Raw genomic sequence first — 23198 nt, 5'->3', positions numbered from 1 at the left:
TTTCCATGCTGTAAACTTCTATGATTCTATGATAAAGTTTGGAACTCTTTTGCTACTGGTGAACTTTTGAAATCAGCTGGTGCAAGTCAGTGCTGGGGCAGAGAGTGCTAAGACCAGAATTAATTTCAATATTAAAATAATTTGTAAAGGATGTTGTTAAGAGTGAAGAAATGCAGGTGATTAACTTTGGCTGAGAAAGGATCTTCATTTTAAATTCCCACTCAGAGATGGGATTTCATTTAGAAGCAATTCCCTTGCTGGAGTTATTGAAACCTTTTGCCCCAAGGAATTGTTAAGACAAAGACCATCTTTTAAGGGAGAGCCAATTGATTTTACAATGTAACTATTTTCAAATATTTACACAGTGTAACCTATTAACTTTCCAAGTTGTTCGAGCTGCTCCCCTGACCGATTTATAGGTTCTCCACTGGCAGGTATATAGGCAGAGAGCTCATAACTTTCTCCAAGTAGCTGATCTTGGCCCCCTTGCACCTCCATCACTATTCTTCTTTTCAGAATGGGCGCTCCCTCATGGGGCTGGATTCTCTGCGCCTCCAACGCTGAAATCACGTTCGGCGACGAGGCGGAGAATCCGTTTTGGCACCAAAATCGGGAGCGGCGCCAGCTTTTCAATTCTCTGCCCCCTGAAAAGCGGCGTACTCCGCGCCGATTATCCACCGCCTGAGGCCCACCCGATGATGCTCTCTGTCCCCGACCAGCCGAATTCCCCACGGCGTGAGACTCTCCTGGTTCCAGCCGTTCGGGAATCTTGGGTGGCGGCTGCGGACTCAGTCCGGGGCCACCACAGTCAGGGGAGGGCCGGTCGCCAGGCAGGGGAGGCTTCATTCGGGGCTGGGGGCAACGTGGGCGGCCGATGAGGGGCGCACGAGCGGCCGACGCGGGGCACTACTTTGGCGGTCCGGGTCCGTGGGCTGAGTCCGCCATGGAGCACGGCACGGCCTCTGCAATTGGTGGCCTTATGACGCCAGTTTTCCTGGCGTAAAAGATCACCGTTTTCACGACGGCGTGGGAACCAAAATGGAGAATCCAGCCCATGATCCCCCACCCTGCCATTTCCAACCTGACCTCTCCCCTCATCTACCTCCCAACCCCAGGCCTATCCTACCCATTCTCGCTGCAAAACCCTGGACTTGACTTGTTCTGTGAGTTCCAGCATTTAGAATCAGCAGACTACTTGTAGCCACAGCAGTGCTCACTGCTCTCAATGGCATTTCTAGGACTGCAGTGTTGCTGGACAATCCTGAGTGAGGTTAGCAAATGAATACCCATGCATTAAATGATGTGTCATATAACTGTGGGACTTCTGTGATGATAGGGAATATGTTCCCTGCGAACCTTTTCAGTGGCACGGTGGGAAACCACACCAACCACAAAATCCTGCGCTTCGGGGGCGATTCTCTGAGCCCCGCACCGAGCAGGAGACTCGCAGCCACCACGCCGTGATGCCCCGAGGTGGGGAGAATCGGTGCCATTTGCGCCGGCACGTTTGGTGTGGTGCCGGCCGCTGGAATTGGCGGGGCCGCCAATTCTCCGGCCCGGATGGGCCGAGCCGCTGCGCGGATACGACAGAGTCCCGCCGGCGCCGTTCACCCCTGGTCGCTGCCGGTGGGAACTCTGCGCGAACGGTCAGGGGGGCGGCCTGTGGGGCGGTGGAGGGGCGCTCCATCCCCGAGGGGCCCTCCGATGGGGTCTGCCCGCGATTGGGGCCCGCAGATCGGCGGCCCGGAGTCCCCCCCCCACCCCCCGGGGCCTACTTCCCTGCGTGGCTGGCCCCTGAACACCGACGCCATGTTGAGTCAAGGCCGGCACGCTAAAGACGTCCCCCACGCGTGCGCGGGTCGGCGCGGCGCCCATTTGGTGCCGGGAACGGAGGCTGGAGCGGCGTGTGAGGGACAGAATCGGTCGACCCAATCCCGTTTCGCGTTGTCGTGAAACGCGACGGCGTTCACGATGGCGTGAACACTTGGGCTCCATTTGGGAGAATCGCCCCGTTCATTTCCTTTATTTGATCTCCTCCTCTGTCCTGAGAATGCTGACTCATACTGAGTCCAGCCTTGACAGTGAGTATTTGTTTGATATTTTGGGATGGATGATGTTATGGCCACTTCTGTTCCACTGTGGCTCATTCAACAGTGACCAGAAGACTGACTGATTCTCCCTCCCCCCCCCCCCCGCATAACTAAGGCACTAAGACCTACTATTGCATCTTAACCTCCTGCTACGGCTGCGATCTGTTAACTGAGTAAAGATTCTAGACTGTTGTCCAATTTGTGGTGGAAGTGGAATTAATTGAGACATTTGTTGGGTTTAAAATTAATAATGAGGAAGTACTAGATAGGCTGGCTGTACTTAAAGCTGATAAATAACAGGGACCGGATGAGATGCATCCAAGAATACTGAGGGAATTAAGGATGGGAATTACGGAGGTGCTGGCCATAATTTTCTGAACCTCCTTTAATACAGTGAGAGAGGACTAGACAGCTGCAAGGTTGCAGGTTTGTTCAGAAAAGAGGTTAAGTAGAAACCTAACAGGTGCGTGGGAACCCCAGCAACCATGTCCACATGTTCTGGGCATGCCCGAAGCTTAGAGCGTTTTGACAGAGGTTTGCAAAGGCAATGTCCACGGTACTCAAAGCACGGGTGGTGCCGAGTCCAGAGGTAGCGATCTTTGGAGTGTCAGAAGATCCGGGAGCTCAGGGGGCGAAAGAGGCCGACGTCCTGGCCTTTGCCTCCCTAGTAGCCTGGAGATGGATTTTATTAATGTGGAGGGACTCGAAGCCCCCGAGTGTAGAGACTTGGGTTAACGACATGGCTGGGTTTCTCAGCCTCGAGAAAATAAAGTTTGCCTTAAGAGGGTCAATGCTGGGGTTCGCTCGGAGGTGGCAGCCGTTCCTCGACTTTCTCGGGGAAAACTAAAAATGTCAGCAGAAGCAGCATTTTGAAGGGGGGGTGGGGTGCAGATAGGTGTTTGATGGTTGAGGTGTGTGAAGATTGGGTCGGGTGGGGAAATGTTTATTTTTACCATGTCAATGTTATTGTTATAAAAATTTTGCAAATACCTTAATAAAAATATTTTTTAAAAAAAGTATAAGCCAGTGGATATAACCTCAATGGTGTGGGCACTTTTAGAAATTATAATTTGGTACAAAATTAATAGAGACTTGGGAAAATGCGAGTTAATTATGAAAAGCCAGCATGGATTTATGAAGGACAAATCATGTTTAATAACTTGCTGGAGGGGAAGCACGGTGGCGCAATGGGTTAGCACTGCTGCCTCACAGCGCCGAGGTCCCAGGTTCGATCCCGGCTCTGGGTCACTGTCCGTGTGGAGTTTGCGCATTCTCCCCGTGTTTGCGTGGGTTTCGCCCCCACAACCCAAAGACGTGCAGGGTAGGTGGATTGGCCACGCTAAATTGCCCCTTGATTGGAAAAAAATGAATTGGGTACTCTAAATTTATTTTTTTATTTTTTTATTTTTTAAAAATATATTTTATTGAAAATTTTTTCCAAACAACAATTTTTCCCTCTTACAAAGCAAACGAAACAATAACAAAACAAATTTTTAACAATACACAGGTAACAAAACCCCATTGTCTATTGACCTAAACTAAACTAAACCACCCTCCCCCCCCCTCCCCCTGGGTTGCTGCTGCTGGTCATCTATCTTCCCTCTAACGTTCCCCTAGGTAGTCGAGAAATGGCTGCCACCGCCTGGTGAACCCTTGAGCCGATCCTCTCAGGGCAAACTTTATCTGCTCCAGTTTAATGAACCCCGCCATATCATTTACCCAGGCCTCCAGTCCGGGGGGTTTCGCCTCCTTCCACATGAGTAGGATCCTGCACCGGGCTACTAGGGACGCAAAGGCCATGACATCGGCCTCTTTCGCCTCCTGCACTCCCGGCTCTTCCGCAACTCCAAATAGAGCTAACCCCCAGCCTGGTTTGACCCGGGCCTTCACCACCTGCAAAATCACTCCCGTCACTCCCTTCCAATACCCTTCCAGTGCCGGGCACGCCCAAAACATATGTGCGTGGTTTGCCGGGCTCCCGCCACACCTCCCACATTTGTCCTCCACTCCAAAGAACCTGCTCAATCTTGCCCCCGTTATGTGTGCTCTATGTAGCACCTTAAATTGAATCAGGCTAAGCCTGGCGCATGAGGAAGAGGAATTTACCCTGCTTAGGGCATCAGCCCACATACCCGCCTCTATCTCCTCCCCTAATTCTTCTTCCCACTTTCCTTTTAGTTCGCCCACCGACTCCTCCCCCTCTTCCCTCATCTCTCTATAAATCTCTGACACCTTGCCCTCTCCGACCCACACCCCTGAAAGCACCCTGTCCTGTATCCCCTGTGTCGGGAGCAACGGAAATTCCCTCACCTGTTGTCTAGTAAACGCCCTCACCTGCATATATCGCAAGAAATTTCCCCTGGGCAACTTATACTTTTCCTCCAATGCTCCCAAGCTCGCAAAAGTCCCATCTATAAATAAATCTCCCACTTTCCTAATTCCCAACTGGTACCAGCTCTGAAATCCTCCATCCATTCTTCCTGGGGCGAACCTATGGTTGTTCCTGATAGGGGACCCCACCAGGGCTCCCCGCACCCCTCTCTGTCGCCTCCACTGTCCCCAGATATTCAGTGTTGCCGCCACCACCGGGTTCGTGGTAAACTTTTTAGGTGAGAACGGTAGCGGCGCCGTCACCAGCGCCTCTAAACTCGTCCCTTTACAGGACTTTCTCTCCAGTCTTTTCCACGCCGCTCCCTCACCCTCCATCATCCATCTACGTATCATTGCCACATTGGCGGCCCAATAGTAATCACCCAAGTTCGGAAGTGCCAGTCCTCCTCTGTGCCTACTACGCTGAAGGAACCCCCTCCTTACTCTCGGAACTTTCCCTGCCCACACGAAGTTCGTGATGCTCCTATCTATTTTATTAAAAAAGGTCTTGGTGATTAGTATAGGGAGACATTGAAATACAAATAAGAACCTCGGGAGGACCATCATCTTAATTGCTTGCACCCTGCCCGCCAGCGATAGAGGCTGCATGTCCCACCTCTTGAAGTCCTCCTCCATTTGTTCTGCCAGCCGTGTCAGATTAAGTCTGTGCAAGGTTCCCCAGCTCCTAGCGATCTGAATCCCCAGGTATCGGAAGTTTCTTTCCACTTTCCTTAGTGGTAAGCCTTCTATCTCTCTACTCTGGTCCCCTGGATGTATCACAAATAATTCACTCTTCCCCATGTTTAGCCTATACCCCGAGAATTTCCCGAACCCCCTCAAAATTCGCATAACTTCTATCATCCCCCCCGCTGGGTCCGACACGTATAACAACAGGTCATCCGCGTATAACGAGACTCGGTGTTCTTCTCCCCCTTTAATCACCCCTCTCCATTTCCTGGAGTCTCTCAACGCCATGGCCAGAGGTTCAATTGCCATCGCGAACAACAATGGAGACAGCGGGCATCCCTGTCTTGTTCCCCTATATAATCGGAAATACTCCGATCTATGTCGACCTGTAACTATGCTTGCCGTTGGAGCCCCATAAAGAAGTCTAACCCAGCTAATAAACCCGTTCCCAAACCCAAACCTCCTTAACACTTCCCATAAATACTCCCACTCCACCCTATCAAATGCCTTCTCTGCGTCCATTGCCGCCACTATCTCTGCCTCCCCTCCACTGGGGGCATCATTATCACCCCTAATAGTCGTCGCACGTTAACATTCAGTTGTCTCCCTTTTACGAACCCTGTCTGGTCTTCGTGCACCACCCCCGGGACACAGTCCTCTATCCTCGATGCCAGTACCTTTGCCAGCAATTTGGCGTCCACGTTCAATAGTGAAATAGGTCTATAGGACCCGCACTGCAACGGATCTTTGTCCCTCTTCAAAATTAGCGATATCGTCGCCTCTGACATCGTCGGGGGTAGAGTCCCCCCCTTCCCTGGCCTCATTGAACGTCCTCGCCATCAACGGGGCCAACAAGTCCACATATTTTCTGTAATATTCCACCGGGAACCCATCTGGCCCCGGGGCCTTCCCTGCTTGCATGCTTCCCAGTCCCTTAATAACCTCGTCCACCTCAATCGGCGCCCCCAGGCCTGCCACCGCCTGCTCCTCCACTTTCGGGAACCACAATTGGTCCAGGAACTGCCGCATCCCCTCCTCGCCCTCTGGGGGGTTGAGACCTATACAGTTCCTCATAGAAGGTCTTCAACACCTCATTTATCTTTCCTGCCCTTTGCACCGTGTCTCCCCTTTCGTCTCTAATTCCTCCTATCTTCCTCGCTGCTGCCCTCTTTCACAATTGATGTGCCAACAGGCGACTAGCCTTTTCCCCATATTCATATCTCCTCCCCTGTGCCTTCCTCCACAGTACCTCCGCCTTTCTGGTGGTCAGAAGGTCAAACTCCGCCTGGAGTCGTCTCCTCTCCCTGTACAATTCCTCCTCCGGGGTCTCTGCAAATTCCCTGTCCACCCTTAAAATCTCCCCCAGTAATCTTTCCCTTTTCTTGGCCTCTGTTTTCCTTTTGTGGGCCCCAATAGAGATCAGCTCTCCTCTGACCACCGCTTTTAATGCTTCCCAGACCACTCCCACAGGGACCTCGCCGTCGTCATTGACCTCCAGGTATCTCTCAATACACCCCCGCACTCTTGCACACACTCCCTCATCCGCCATCAGTCCCACATTTAATCGCCAGAGTGTTCTCTGCTCCCTGTCCTCTCCTACTTCCAGGTCCACCCAATGTGGGGCATGATCCGAAACCGCTATGGCTGAGTACTCAGCTTCTTCCACCCTAGAGATCAACGACCTTCCCAACACAAAAAAATCTATCCGGGAGTACACTTTATGGACATGGGAGAAGAAGGAAAACTCCCTCGCCCTAGGTCTAAGAAATCGCCATGGATCCACTCCCCCCATTTGGTCCATAAACCCCTTAAGTACCTTGGCCGCTGCCGACCTTCTTCCGGTCCTTGAGCTGGATCTACCTAGCCCCGGGTCCAGCACCGTATTAAAGTCCCCTCCTAAAATCAAGTTTCCTGCCTCCAGGTCCGGTATACGCCCCAGCATCCGTCTCATGAATCCCGCATCGTCCCAATTTGGGGCATACACATTAACCAACACGACCTCCATTCCCTCCAGACTATCACCCACCATTACATATCTACCTCCGCTATCTGCTACGATGTTCTTTGCTTCAAATGCTACCCGTTTCCCCACCAAAATGGCCACCCCTCTGTTCTTTGCGTCCAGTCCTGAGTGGAACACCTGTCCCACCCATCCTTTCCTTAGCCTAACTTGGTCCGCCACCTTTAGGTGCGTCTCTTGGAGCATAACCACGTCTGCCCTTAGTCCTTTCAAATGCGCGAGCACTCGGGCCCTTTTTATCGGTCCGTTCAGGCCTCTCACGTTCCACGTGATCAGCCTCACTAGGGGGATACCTGCCCCCCTCCCATGTCGACTAGCCATTACCTTCTCTAGGCCAGTCCCATATCCCGCCTCCGCTCTCCCGCTCGCTCCCCCAGCGTCGCACACCATCCCCGCCCGCCCACTCTTTAGCCATTTCCTTTTGGATTTCCGCAGCAGCAACCCAGCAGCAATCCCTATCTAGCATGGCTGCTCCCCCCATATCACTTCCGTAAGTCAGCTGACTTCAACTGACCCCGGCTACTCCTGCTCACTCCTCGACCCCCCCCCCCCCCCCCCGTGTGGGGGAACTCCCATCCGCCTTGCGCCTGTCTTCCCGCCTTATTCTTTCTGGCGCGGGAACATCCCTTTACCTGACCCGCCTCTTATGGCGCAGCTCCCTTTCCCCTCCCCCTCTCCTTCCCCATTCTCCGACTATGTCCCGTCTTTCCCCCCTCACCGGCGCCTACATTTCCCCAATGTCTCCCCCCTTCCCTGTTTACTTCTCAATTAACTTCCACCTTAACATTAACAAAAACAATAACAATAACATTTCCTGCAGCATCAGTCCCTCAGTTCCGGTCCAATTTCTCTTCTTTGATGAAGGACCATGCTTCCTCCGCCGTCTCGAAATAATAGTGTCTCTCCTGATACGTGACCCATAGTCTTGCTGGCTGCAGCATCCCAAACTTCACCTTCCTTTTATGCAACACCTCTTTGGCTCGGTTGAAGCTCGCCCTCCTTCTCGCCACCTCCGCACTCCAATCCTGGTATATCCGTACCACAGCATTCTCCCATCTGCTACTCCGCACCTTTTTAGCCCATCTCGGGACCTCTTCTCTGACCTTAAGGCGGTAAAATCGCACGATTATCGCCCTCGGTGGTTCTCCCGCTTTTGGTCTTCTCGCCGGAATCCGATTTGCCCACTCCACCTCCATGGGGCCCGCAGGGGCCTCAGCACCCATCAGTGAGCTCAGCATCGTACTTGCGTACGCTCCACAGTCCACTCCTTCCACACCCTCAGGGAGACCTAGTATCCGAAGGTTCTTCCTTCGCGCTCCGTTTTCTAGGGCCTCGATCCTTTCAGTACACTTTTTATGAAGTGCCTCGTGCGTCTGAGTCTTAACCGCCAGACCCAGGATCTCGTCCTCAATATCTGTCACCTTCTGCTCCACCACGCGGAGCTCAGTCTCCTGGGTCTTTAATGTCTCCTTGAGCCCCTCAATTGCCTGTAGCATCGGGGTCAGCACCTCCCTCTTCAGCAGCTCCACGCACCGTCTCACGATTTCATCCTGCTCAGGCCCCCATGTCGCCTGCGCTTTCTCCGCCGCCATCTTGCACTTCTCTCTTTCTGACCCTTTGGTCGACGATTCCTCGCGCTGCAGCCGCCGCCGTCGGTTTTTTCCTCCTTCGTTTGGGGGGGACTCCCTTCTCACACACCCCACACCGGGTTGCGTCGTCGAAAAATTCCCCGTTGGGGCTCTTAAAAGAGCCCGAAGGTCCGTCGGAGCTGGAGCCGCCGAAGCGTGCGGCTAGCTAGGCATCACCGCAACCGGAAGTCCCTTCAGTGGCCTTGATGAGATCTTTTCACAGTTGTTCCCTCTGCTGCTAGAATTCACCTTTGATACAGGCCCTCAGGTCAGTTTGCAGCTTTAAGCTTGCCCTTCCCCCGCCTGCATGCTGGAAGAGGCCCTGTTTATCCTGCAGTTGCAGCCAAATCTTTTACTGTTTCTGCCGTGTCTGGGAACCAAGAGACATACCCTTCCTGGGGGACACTGTCGGGGGAATGCTGCAGCCTTTTTCCCACACCGGGAAATGGCAAACAAATGCCGTGGGGGCCCTGTAACGAGCCCAAAAGTCCGTTCCAAGCAGGAGCTGCCGAATATGCGACCTAGCTCTGCATAGCCGCACCCGGAAGTCATCCTCTAAATTTATTTTTAAAATAAATAAATAAATAACTTGCTGGAGTTGAAAAAAAAAATTAAGGGTGCCCAATTCATTTTTTTCCAATTAAGGGGCAATTTAGCGTGGCCAATCCACCCACCCTGCAGACCTTTGGGTTGTGGGGACGAAACCCACGCAAACTCCTTGCTGGAGTTTTTTGACAAGGTAACAGAGAGGCTAGATGAAGGCAATGTAGTTGATGTCGTGTATATGAACTTCCAATCGGCATTTGATAAAGTGTCACACAACAAACTCGTGAGCAAAGTCATAGCTCAAGGAATAAATGGGCCAGTGGCAGCATGAATAGGAAATTGCCGGAGTGAAGAGAAAACAAGAGTCGTGGTAAAGGCTGTTCTTTGGAATGGAGGACGTTTCGTAATGGAGTTCCTCTGCTGCTCTTGATTCGTATTAGTTTGGCACACTATTTCAAAACTTGCAAATTACATGAAGCTGGGGTGTATTGTGAAATGTGAGGGTTATAGTGTAAAATTTCTAAAACACTGGTGAAACGGGAAATGAAATTTAAAGTAAAGAAGTGTAAAGTGATTAATTTTGTTCACAAGAACAGAGGGGTGAGGGGTGATGTAAAACAAAGGGTAGAATTCAAAAGGGATGCAGGAACAGAGCGGCATGGGCTCAGGGCTCAGGCTCAGAGCGTGTACATAATGCTAAACATCAGGGTGCAGGCCTAGGGGGTGCCTGGATTCAACCAACATCACCCCTATCTCAAGTGACTCCCTCATGCCTCAATGTGTTTATGCCCATGTACACAGTGGACACTTTGCTCTGGGTTTCTGACGTGAGAGCCCAAATCCTAGCAGCCATTTGTTTTGACAGCCAGGGTGCATTCTGGGTTATATTAGTCGTGTTAGGTACACTGGTCTAACACTGGCTGCAACTGGATGCAACTTAGATCAGAAAGATACCCCAGACCTTGAAGTTAGTTCTATCAGGTTTATTGAATTAATTGCACAGTTAACACAGTTCTCTGTGAGTTTGACTCTCTGCTAACTTAGTGTGGTTACTCTGTCTGACTGAACCAGACTAGCTCTTAGCCACTTGGTGGGGGTGTGAGATTGTAACAACACCCTTGACTGACGCTCCAGATGTTCATCAGTGGAAAGAGGCAGAGTGTGAGTGCCTCGTGTCTTTTATAGTCAGATCCCGCCCCTGAGTGTCCTGCCTGCTTATTGGTCATGTCCTGTTCTCTGTGTCCATTAGCTGCTTGTTTGTATATCATTATGTGTGTGTCCGCATATCATGACAATATAGTCTGACCTTGGTCAGGCTGTTGCCCTCCTGCGCAGTTGACGGTCCACTAAAGATCTCCAGGAGTCAAGATGGCTGACTAGGCTGGCAGCAGTTGGAAGCAAGACTGAAAGCTGGGGCAGCTGGAGTGATTGACAGGGTGGGGAGGATCCTGCCCCCTTCAAAACCATCCTGAGCTCCTCCTTAGCAATAAAATCTCTAGACGTACTTACTCTTTTAAAAAAGTTATCAATTATTGCTTTGACATTGTGAGTGGGAGGTTCTGCCACGTCCTCCTCCCCCATGGCGTGTTATACGGTGGTGGAGCTGGCACGCCATTGTCTGGTAGGGGGGGGGGAACCTGCTGATCCTGCCACTGTGAATGTGGTTTCCCATTGTTCACACCCTCGGCCCAACCTGCAGATCCTGCCGCGGGGAACGACTGGAAAATCCCGCTTTGTGTTTCTCCGTGGCTCAGCGAGCTGTTTATGCTTTCTTGCCACCTCAGCTTTCTTTTCGAAATTCATTTTCACATCATGAAACCCAGCTGAAGCTGCCCGAGATCTGGGTTTCATGATGCGTGGAGCATTTCCAACATTTCCCATTTCTCGTGGAGCGAAAATACCCCTTTGCCAGCCCTCCAAAAAGCAATCGGGCTTCCTGGGAGCCTCTCATTCCCCTTCAGCATGAAACCCAGCAGAGGCTGCCCGAGATCCACCCGGCTAGGAACGCCTGGCGAGATTCAACGCGATCCCGCGAGACGTTGCAATGTGAATCCCGCCCACAATGGGCGGCATCACTTTTTTGGGCAAATCTGCATATTGAAGCGAGGCAGTAAGCCTCGAAAGTGCAGATTCCTGAGATACTTGATGCTTTGGGATTCAATCCCTTCACCTCGGAAACATCGGGTGAGCACCGTTTGTACTGGTCGAGACAGGGACCAGACGGCACTCGTGGGGGTCTCCCAGAGGCTCCCAACTGCATGCCCTTTGGACAGGGTGCCCTGCCCTGGCACTGCCGGTGCCACCGGGGCTCCCTGGTAGTTCCAGCCTGGCACCCGGGCAGTGCCACATGAGTGCCACCCTGGCACTGCTGCCACGGTGCCCGGGTGCCATTGACAGCTGGCATGGGCACTGCTGGGGTGCCAGGTTTGCACTGTCAAGGTGCCAAGTGGGCATTTTTTGCACGTGCACGATCGGGCTGTGGTTACCGGGCATGGGTGTTGGACGCGAGTCGTGTTGAATAGCCATTTGTTTCTCAGTATTGCGAGCATCGGGAAACACGCAGCTAAACGCACTCGCTCAGGGACATTGATTTTGTTTGGAAGAATCGCGACCATTCTCTCAACAATGGAACACAAGCCGCATTGAAGAAAGAAATGTCTGGGAAATTTCTAGCTTAGGCATGTCCAGAAAGCACAAATCAGATCGAAATTAGTGGTAAAATTGATGTTGGGCAGCATCACGAGCGTCTGCTGCCCATTTTGGACCCACCCAATGATCATTTCCGCACTTCAAAATGGAAAAGAATTTGGGGCACAGTGTAAAACAGGAAGCTGATTAACTATTGGTCCATACACCTACCCAATTCTCCCTGAACAGGGCCATGTGCATCTCAAATAACCGTAGAAAAGCATAGTATTTTAGAAATTTGAGCAAAGTTGTTTCACTGCAGCTATGCAGTGGTTACTTTGATTTTCCACAAATAGGCTGCTGCTGTCGGTCCAAAAACAAGTTCTGCATACCACACAATTGAGAACCATCACAAACGAATTTCAGTGCTCGTAGGCCGTATAAAGAACAAAGAACAATACCCTTCGGCCCTCCAAGCCTGGACTGGTCAAGATACAAACCTTGACCAAAATCCTCAGCACTTCCTTGTGCCATATTCCCGATATACTCATCCTATCCATGTATTTGTCAAGATGCCTTTTGAACGCCGTTAATGTATCTTGTGTCCATCACCTCCCCTGGCAACACGTTCCGGGCACTCACCACCCTCTGCGTAAAAAATAAAGCTGGGCAGCCTCAGTTGTGACAGCTTCTGTGGAGAGAGACCGGAGTTGACGTTTCAAGCCTGGATGACTCTTTGTCAAAGAATGAAGACTGCAACATCCACATCCTGTCAACTAATCGCTCCAGCCTTCTATATTCGAGCCATTCATTATGGGTCGCTCTCTGTGCGGAGTCTGCACGTCCTCCCCGTGTGTGCGTGGATAGGTGGATTGGCCATGCTAAATTGCCCTTAGGTTAGATGGGGTTAGGGGCGACATGTGGCGTAGTGGATAGCGCTGGGACTGCGACGCTGATGACACAGGTTCGTATCCCGGCCCTGGGTCTCTGTCCGTGTGGAGTTTGCACATTCTCCCCGTGTCTGCGTGGGTTTCACCCCCACAACCCAAAGAGGCGCAGGTTAGGTGGATTTGCCACACTAAATTGCCCCTTAATTGGAAAAAAAATAATTGGGTACTCTAAATTTATTTAAAAAAAGGTTAGATGGGGTTACTGGGCTACAGGGAAATGGTGGGGCTTGAGTAGGGTGCTCTTTCCAAGAGCTGGTGCAGACTCGATGGGCCGAATGGCCTCCTTCTACACTGTAAATTCTATGATTCTATGATTATATTTTCTGCTTCCAGATATTTGGAACTTAGTATTGGAACCAAAGGGAACTTATCAGAAGCACCGGCTGATGTGTTGGGTGTTCTGGATCACATACAGGTCACCAACACTTGAAATAGTGAAACACTATTTTATTGAATCATTAACTGTTTAAACATACTCAGACTGTGGGTTAATACGATACTAGCTTTAACTAAAGACCTTTGCCTTGTCCTAACCAGTCGATGCACTCAGCACATGGTGAATGTGTTGCAGGCTGTGAGCTCTGTCCTCCTAGCTAGCTGCAACTCGAATGAGCGGGAACTCTGATGCCCCCTGTGCGTGTGCTCTAGCTGGTGATTGGCTGCGGTGTTGTGTGTGTTGAATGGTCCCACTGTGTGTCCATCAGTGTGTGTCTGCACCATGATATACTGGTGTATATTATGACATACCCCCTTTTATAAAATATGTACCTGCGTGGCAATAAATAATGTATGGTGAATGTTCCTGACTACGTGTGTGCGAAATATGTACAGGACTATGTACATGAAGACTAAGCTATTTACATGGGAAGGTGCCTGGTGCAGAAAAACAGTGTGTCACAAGAATAATGAGATGAACACTATATACAAACCACTTGAACGATTAAACAGAAGAACAGAACAAATCAGAAAGTCCATGAGTCCACAAAGTTCACAAATTAAGTCTCTGAGGTGGGCGACGAATTCTGGTTCACCGCCTCAAGGGTGGGTCGGGAGCCGCCGGCTGAGGAGCGGGCTGGACTGTGTCAGAGTGAGGAGGATGCATAGTGACCGGAATCTCTGCATAGTCCAGGCTAGGATCAACAGGAGGGCGTGGCAATGGTGGAGGATCACGTAGCGAGCGCAGAACAAGACGAAGGGCACGTCGATTGCGGCGCAGAATGGAGCCATCCGGTGGACGAACCAGGAACGAGCGGGGGGGCCACCTGCCGAAGGACAACAGCGGTTGCAGACCAGCCACCATCCGGAAGATGGATGCGGACGTTGTCATCTGGAGCCAGAGCAGGGAGATCAGCTGCACGGGAGTCATGAGCCGCCTTGTGCTGTCACGAGACATCTGCATCCGGCGAAGGACCGAAACGTGGTCGATTTCTGGGGTGAATGGACGGCACCATCGTCCTCAGGGTGCGACCCATGAGCAGCTGGGCTGATGACAGGCCAGTGGACAGTGGGGCCGAGCGATAGGTCAGCAAGGCGAGGTAGAAATTGGACCCAGCAGCGGCAGCCTTGCAGAGGAGCCGTTTGACTATGTGGACGCCCTTCTCCGCTTTGCCGTTGGATTGTGGGTACAGGGGACTGGATGTCACATGGGCAAAATTGTACCTCCTGGCAAAGTTGGACCATTCCTGGCTCGCAAAGCAGGGGCCATTGTCCGACATCACAGTGAGTGGGATGCCGTGTCGAGCAAAGGTATCCTTACAGGCACGGATGACTGCAGACGATGTGATGTCGTGTAAACGTACCACCTCCGGGTAGTTTGAAAAGTAGTCTACAATCAGGACATAGTCCCTGCTCAGCAGGTGGAACAGGTCGATGCCCACTTGGTCCAAGGGGATGTGACCAATTCATGGGCTGTAGGGTCTCACGTGGTTGGGCCGGCTGGAAGCGTTGACAAGTGGGGCAGTTGAGCACTGTGTTGGCGATGTCGTCATTGATGCCGGGCCAGTACATTGCCTCTCGGGTCCGTCGGCAGCACTTTTCCACGCCAAGATGGCCCCCGTGTAACTGTTCCAAGACGAGCTGGCGCATGCTGTGCGGGATGACAATGCGGTCCAGTTTGAGGAGAACACCAGCTACTACCGCCAGATCATCTCTGACGTTGTAGGCATTGGCCCTTGAGCCACCTGTCTGTTAGGTGGCGCATGACACGCTGTAGCAAGGGGTCAGCCGCTGCCTCGTGGCGAATTTGGACGAGGCGTTTATCCGTGGCAGGTAGATTGGAGGCCACAAAGGCCACATGGGCGCCAACCTGGCAGAAAAATCCCGCTGGGTCAGACGGAGTGTTGACTGCCCTGGAGAGAGCGTCGGCAATGATGAGGTCTTTGCCTGGGATGTATACCAGCTGGAAGTCGTATCGCCGGAGCTTGAGAAGAATACGCTGGAGGCGAGGCATCATGTCGTTCAAGTCTTTCTGTATTTTATTGACCAGCGGGCGATGGTCGGTCTCAACGGTGAATTGAGGAAGGCCGTACACATAATCGTGAAACTTGACGACACCGGTCAGAAGGCCCAGGCACTCCTTTTCTATCTGCACATAGCGCTGTTCCGTGGGGGTCATGGCGCATGACGCATATGCAACGGGGGCCCATGATGAGGCCACATGACGTTGCAGGAGCACTGCCCCAATGCCGAAAACTGTTGAACATACTTTCACTGTGGGTTAACACAATGTTAGATTAAACTAAAGACCTATGCCTTGTCCTAACCAGTCTATGCACTCAGAACATGGTGAAGATCTGTGCTGCAAGCTGTAAGCTCTGTCCTACTAGGAGGCTGCATCTCAAATGAGCGGGAACTCTGATGCCCCCTGTCTTTATAGTGAGTGTGCTCTAACTGGTGATTGGCTGCGGTGTTGTATGTGTTGATTGGTCCCGCTGTGTGTCCATCAGTGTGTGTGTATCTGCACCGTGTGGCTGGGAACCTGGTGTAGGAGGGTGGGCTTCAGATTTCTGAGGTATTGGGACCAGTTATGGGGAAGGCGGGACCAATGCAAGATGGATAGTCTGTATTTTGGGAGGACTAACTAGGCAAGAAAATATACAATGAATGCCAGGACTCTCGGAAGTACAGAGGATCCGAGGGACCTTGGTGTGCATGTTCATAGATTCCTGAAGACAGCAGCACAGGGTGATAATGTGGCTAAAAAGGAATTTTGGATACTTATTAACCAAAGCACTTAAGAGTAGGGAGGTTATGATGGAGCAGTATAAAATGCTGGATCGGCCACAGCTAGAGTACTGTGTACAGTTCTGGTTGCCACTCGATAGGAGGGAACTGATTGCACTGGAGAGAGTGCAGAGGAGATTCACCAGGATGTTGTTTGGGCTGGAATATTTCAGCGATCAAGAGAGACTGGAAAGGGTGGGGTTGTTTTCCTTGGAGCAGAGAAGGCTGAGCAGGGACCTGATTGAAGTGTATAAAATTAAGAGGGGCATCGGCAGGGTGATTAGGAAGGAGCTTTTCCCCTTAGTGGAGGGGGTCAATAGATTTAAGGTAATTGGCAGAGATTTATAGACGATGTGAGGAAAAGCCTTTCCACCCAGAGGGCGCTGGGAATCTGGGATGCACTGCCTGAAAGGGCGATAGAGGCAAGAACCACTCTCACAATATTTAAGAAGTATTTAGATAAGCGCTTAAAATGCCATAGCTTACAAGGCTACCGGCCAAGTGCTGGACAATGGGTTTCGGGTTAATCGGTGCTGGCGTGGATTTGATGGGCCGAAAGACCTCTTTCTGTGCTGTAAAAACTCCTGACTCTATAACCTGAACAGAACTGGGACGAATATCCCACAGGGAAATTTGCTGGTGCTGTTGTCGGGGTTTAAGCTAGTTTAGCAGAGGGAAGGAAAGCTGAGGGCAAATTCAGAGCAGGGAATGGGAGATAGAGGATTAATGAGTGGTTCTGAAAGACAAGCAATTACTCGTGAGACAAGGAGTGTCATACTAATCGGCTTTAATCAGCTAGGACTGTACCCAGCAGCTTCGATACAGAAAGTGAAGGCTGCTGGGACGGCATGGGTTCTTATACCCCGCCTCTCAGGGCGGAGCTATGTATGTTAGCCAATGGTAGACTCCTAGGTCTAGCCAATGGGCATCCACCTCTCAGGTACTGCAATACCTGGTATTACCACAGTGGTGTTAATAGGTGTATATGTAAATGCAAGGAGCATGGTAAATAAAGCCATTGAGCTGAGGGCACAGAAAGCAGACTGCCAAATCTAGAGCTTCTCGGTCATCCAGAAGAATACAGGCCAAGTTAAAAGCAGAAAAAAAAGCTTATGACAGTCACGAAAGACTTAATACTGTAGAAAGCCTCAGAGTATAGAAAGTGCATGGGATGAAGAAAAAATTGAAATTAGAAAAACAAAGAGAGGAGATGAAAAAAGATTGGCACGTAAAATCAAGTTAAATTTGAAGATGTTTTACCAATACGTGAAGAGCAGGAGAATAACTAAGGGAAAGGCAAGGCCTATCAGAGATGTACTTGTGTGTTGATTCAGAAGATGTGGGCAGGGTTCTCAATGAGTATTTTGTCTCTGTGTTCCCTAAGGAGAGGGATGATTCAGAAATTCTAGTTAAAGAGGAGGATTGCAAAATATTAGATACTGCAGGCACAGAGAGAGGGGAAGTACTGGAGTAACTGGCATCCTTGTAGGTGAATAAATCACCAGAACCAGATGAATTATATCCCAGGCCATTGAAGGAAATAGGGAGGAAATAGCAAATGCTCCGAGGATCATTTTCCAATATTCACAGACAGACGAGATACCAGAAGACTGGAGGTCTACAAACATTGCACCATTATGTAAAATAGGTGCAGGGGACAGGCCAGAAAACTACATGGTGGTCAGTCTGAGAGGGGTAGAGGAAGTGAGAGACCTTTGAGTGCATGTCCACAGGTCCATGAAGATGGCAGGACCAATCGACAAGGTGATCAATAAAGCTTATAAATGGTTTCCTTTATTGGTTGAGGTACTGAATACAAAAGCAGGCATGTAATAATGGAACTGTACAAAATGCTGGTTAGGCCGCAGCTGGGATTTTGTGTACAGTTCTCGTCACCATATTACAGGAAGGACATAATTTCTCTGGAGAGAGTGCAGAGGAGATTGATAAGAATGTTGCCAGGGTTTGAAAATTGCAGCTACGAAGAGAGAGTGCACAGACTCGGATTGTTTTCCTCAGAACGGCAGAAGTTAAGGAGCGGCCTCATTGTGGTGTACAAAACTGAGGAGCCTAGACAGGAAAGATCTGGGGCGGGATTCTCTGACCCCCCCCCGCCGGGTCGGAGAATCGCTGGGGGAGGCGGCGTGAATCCCGCCCCCGCCGGCTGCCGAATTCTCCGGCGCAGGGGATTTGGCCGGGGCGGGAATTGCGCCGGTTGGCGGCCGCCGGCAGCGGCCCCCCCGGCGATTCTCCGGCCCGCGATGGGACGAGTGGGCGCCCGTTTTCAGCCCGTCCCGCCGGCGTAAATTAGAGTAGGTACTTACCGGCGGGACCTGGCGGCGCGGGCGGCCTCCGGGGTCCTCGGGGGGACACGGGGGGGGGGGGGGATCTGGCCCTGGGAAGTGCCCCCACGGTGGCCTGACCCGTGATTGGGGCCCACCGATCCGCGGGCGGGCCTGTGCCGTGGGGCAACCTATTCTTCCGCGTCGGCCACTGTGGTCCTCCGCCATGGCCGATGCGCAGATGACCCCCCCCTCTGCGCATGTGCTGGGATGACGCCAGCACATGCTGCCGCTCCTGTGCATGCGCCAACTTGCGCTGGCTGGCGGAAACCCTTCGGCACCGGTTGGCGTGGCGCCAAGCCCCTTCCCCGCCTGCCGGTGCGGCGCAAATCACTCCGGCGCCGGCCTAGCCCCTGAAGGTGCGGAGGATTCCTCACCTTTTGGGGCAGCCCGACGCCGGAGTGATTCACGCCACTCCTTTGCGCCGGAGTTACCCGCCCCGCCGATTCCTGCAGAATCCCGCCCCGGCTTTCCCGAGGGGTTAAGTATCAGGTGGCACAGATTGGTAGAAGGATTAGAGGGGACATGTGGAAAAATCTTTTCACCCAGAGGGTGGAGGGCACCTGGAATTCACCACCTAAGTTGGTGCTTGAGGCTGAAATACTCGATTCATTTATAAAGTACATTTATAAAGTACCTGAATCTGCATCTGAAGCCTGCACGTTTACGGACCAGGAGCTGAAAATGGTCTTAAGATTAAAATGAGTGGTTCATTTCTTTTTTCTCTTTTTCTGGCCAGTGCAAACATAATGGGCAGAATGGCCTTTTATCGCACCATAAACCTTTGTATGGCTCGATGTAGGCCAGGCCAGACTGAGGTAGGGGGAGGCAGATTTCCTTTTCCGAAGGCCATCCGTGAAATATTGGGTTGCGACAATTGATCGCTTTAATGTCATGTTCTGAGGTTCCATGTGTGCTGTGCTGTTAATTATGTGCTCTTTTCATTAGGCATTCCACCAGAGCAGATCATAATCATTGTTGCAGCCATCGCAGGATTGGTGCTTTCTCCAGTATCTTTGCTGGGATTAATGCTTCTTTGCTGCTCAAAGGAACCGTTGCGTCAAGGTATGTGTCAATAGATCTAATAAACATTAAGAATGCACATGAATATTAATTTATAGTTTCCTCTAAGTGATTTTTAAACAAATATTCTGCTTACTGAATCGAAATTAAGAGACAAATCAACTTCACCCCATCCCTTTGCCCTGCAAAGTGCAATTATCATAGAATTCCTACAGTGCATAAGGAGGCCGTTCGGCCCATCGAGTCTGCACCGACCCTCCAAAACGAGTGCCCTACCTAGGCACATTCCCCTGCCCTATAAGCGCAACATTTTATCCCAATTATCCAACTTTTAAAAAATTTGTCGTGTGGTTTTCACTTCAAGTTAACAATAAAGAAAGAGCTGATTAAGTCTGGGGTTTCCCTGATCTGGCTGTGAAGGGAGAGTGTGGGTTAAACACCCACTCCTGGCAGTTTTCGCTCACTCGCGTTATGATTCCTCAGTAGATTGTGGGCGCGATCGAACGGCCATGCACCCAAAAGGAAAAGCAGCTCGTCACAGCAGCACGGCCCATAGAAGCCGGGAGACGCTGCTCCCGAGATCTACCCGGGTCGCAACACCTTGTGAGATTTAACGCTATCTCTTGAGAGACGTTGCAATGTAAATCGTATTTTTTATTTTTATAAAGTTAGAGTCCCCAATTCATTTTTTTTCCAATTAAGGGGCAATTTAGCATGGCCAATCCACCTACCCTGCACATCTTTTGGGTTGTGGGGGTGAGGCCCACATAGACACGGGGAGAATGTGCAAACTGCACACAATGTCCCAAGGCCGGGATTGAAACCAGGTCCTCGTTGCCGTGTGGCAGCAGTGCTAACCACTGCACCATTGTCCACCCCTGCAATGTAAATCCCACCTATTGTGGGAGGGATCACTTTTCGGCACATCTGCATATTAGAGCAAGATAGCTAGTCTCACTGTAATGTGCAGATTCCCGAGTTACCAAGGCGTGGGATCAAGCTCATTTGCCTTGGAGACCTTGGTCTCCACAAATGGGGACCAGATGGAACGGCACTTCTGTGGGTCTCTGCTCCAGGATAGACTTCTTCTTTGTGTCCCGTGCTTTCACGGTCAGGTCCACCGTCGTTAAGCCGGTGTTCTTCTCTGACCACTGCCTCCTACTGGCCGACTGCCACCTGCAGGAAAACCAGTGGGCGGGCAGGGGGACATGGAAACTGAATGTAAAACTGTTGACTCCAGAGAACCTCGAGGAACTTAAACGGGATTACAAAGGTTGGAGAACCGTGAAACCCCTCTTGAGTCTCCACATCTCTGGTGAGAAGCAATCAAGGGGAACAGCCAAAGGTTTTTCATCCTCAAAGGCATTCAAAAGGCGAGAGAGGGGCGAGAGGCCATGTCCAGGCTCCATTAATGTATGCAGAATTTGCTCCAGCTGCAGTCGATGGGGGTTGATGTCAAGGAGGATCTCCAAGAGGTGAAGAGCCAGCAAGCCTCGCTCTACACCTCGGAGGCCTCCAAGGTTATCTTCCGTTCCAGAGTCCGCTCCGTGGAGCAGGACGAAAAGTGCTCACGCTTCTTCTTCCAAAAGGTGCACAGAGACCTCTGTGATCAGCAGCCTGAAGGAAGAAGATGGCTCTGTAAAGTCATCGCAGTCTGACATCCTGAGGATCAGCCAATCCTTTTATTCCAGACTGTATGACCTGAAGCCAACAGGTAACACTGTTTCCCAGACCTTCCTGTCGTCTATCACAGAGGTCTTGGGCGACAGTGAGTGGGAAAACCTGGACAAACCGCTAACTCTGGACGAGCTGACAAAGGCCGTCAGGTCCTTTGAGACGAGTAAAACTCCCGGAAACGACGGCTAACCGGCTGAGTTGTATTCGGCTCTGTGGGACTGGATGGGCCCAGACCTGCTGGAAGGGTACTAGAGTATGCTCCTGGAAGGCAGCATGTCAGAATCCATGAGGAAAGGCATCATCACCCTCATCTACAAGCAGAAGGGGGAAAGGGAAGAAATTTGAAATTGGCGACCCATTTCACTGTTGAATGTGGATTACAAAATTCTAGCCAAGGTCATCGCCAATCGGGTCAAGCCTGCTCTGGAGTCGGTGATCCACCCTGACCAGACCTGTGCTGTACCCGGCAGGAAGATCTCCGATAGCCTCGCGCTACTCAGGGATACGATCGCCTACATGCAGGACAGGAAGGTGGGCACCTGCCTCATCAGCCTTGACCAGGAGAAGGCGTTTGACAGAATATCGCACACCTACATGATGGATGTGCTCTCCAAAATGGGGTTTGGGGAGGGAATTCGCAACTGGATCAAACTGCTCTACAACAGACATCTATTGCGCAGTCTTAATCAATGGGTGGGATTCAGAAAAGTTCCAGATCAAATCTGGAGTCAGGCAGGGCTGCCCTCTCTCCTCGGCCCTGTTTGTGTGCTGCATAGAACCTTTTGCGAGTCCATCAGGAAGGATCCGGGTATAAGAGGAGTGACGATCCCAGGCAGTGGAGGCGTGCAAGTTAAGGTCTCCCTGTATATGGACGACGTTGCCGTCTTCTGCTCGGATCCTGCGTCTGTACGCAGGCTCTTGACCACCTGCGACCAGTTTGAACTGGCCTCGGGAGCCAAGGTAAACCGCGGCAAGAGCGAGGCCATGTTCTTTGGGAACTGGGCCGACCAGTCCTTTGTCCCCTTCACTGTCAGGTCAGATTACCTGAAGGTGCTGGGGATATGGTTCAGAGCAGCTGGGGCGTGCACCAAAAACTGGGAGGAGCGCTTTGCCAAGGTCAGACAGAAACTGGGCTGGTGGGTGCAACGCTCCCTCTCCATTGCGGGCAAAACCCTCGTCATCAGGTGTGAGGTACTCTCGGTGCTACTGTACGTAGAGCAGGTCTGGCCCATTATCCAACCCTACGCCGCAGCAGTCACCCGAGCCTTCTTCAAATTCATCTGGAGATCCGAAGGGACACCATGTACAAACCGCTGGAGAAGGGAGGGCGGAATGTACCCAACGTCTCCCTCATCCTGATGGCCACCTTTGTGTGCAGCTGCATCAAACTGTGTGTGGACCCCCAGTATGCAAACTCCAAGTGTCACTACATACTGAGGTTCTACCTGACCCCAGTGTTACGAAGGATGGGCCTGGCCTCATTGCTGCGGAACGCTCCAAGTATTTGGACCGTGCCGTACCACCTGTCCCGCGTGGAAAAATGTTTGAAGAAAAATACCTTTGACCACAAGGCAATGAAGCAGTGGTCAGCACGTAATGTCCTCGGGGCCCTCAGGTAAAAGGAGACTGCAGAGGACTTTGGATGGTTCCCTGAGCAGTCTGTCAGAGTCATCTGGCAGAACGCCTCATCACCAGAACTTACAAACAAGCACCAAGACCTAGCTTGGCTGGTGGTGAGAAGGGCCCTCCCCGTCAGATTCTTCACGTACACTCGGAGGCTCAGCGCCGTTGCACGCTGCCCTCGGAGTGGCTGTGGGGGAAATGAGACGGTCACCCATCTCCTTGTGGAAAGTGCCTCTGCAAAGAAGGTCTGGAGAGAGATGCAGTGGTATTTGTCAAGGTTCATCCCGAGCAGCCCTGTGACGCAGGACTCTGTGCTCTACGGACTGTTTCCAGGGGGACACACCGAGACAAACATCAACTGCTGCTGGAAGGTCATCAACTCGGTGAAAGAC

General features: G+C 51.5%; 1 protein-coding gene across 1 annotated transcript in view; it reads left to right on the top strand.

The window, feature by feature from the left end:
* LOC140390329 (uncharacterized) overlaps positions 1 to 23198 on the top strand; it is a 103022-nt gene that overhangs the window by 62394 nt on the left and 17430 nt on the right. The window contains exon 6 of the mRNA XM_072475394.1: positions 19432 to 19548. Within this exon, the coding sequence (XP_072331495.1) occupies positions 19432 to 19548 (117 nt within the window). The remainder of the gene's footprint in view (positions 1 to 19431; positions 19549 to 23198) is intronic.

Source organism: Scyliorhinus torazame, chromosome 14, assembly GCF_047496885.1.
Source record: "Scyliorhinus torazame isolate Kashiwa2021f chromosome 14, sScyTor2.1, whole genome shotgun sequence".
NCBI classification, from domain to species: Eukaryota; Metazoa; Chordata; class Chondrichthyes; order Carcharhiniformes; family Scyliorhinidae; genus Scyliorhinus; species Scyliorhinus torazame.
The sequence above is the reverse complement of the archived record's forward strand: the minus strand, read 5'-3'. Positions and strand labels throughout refer to the sequence as shown.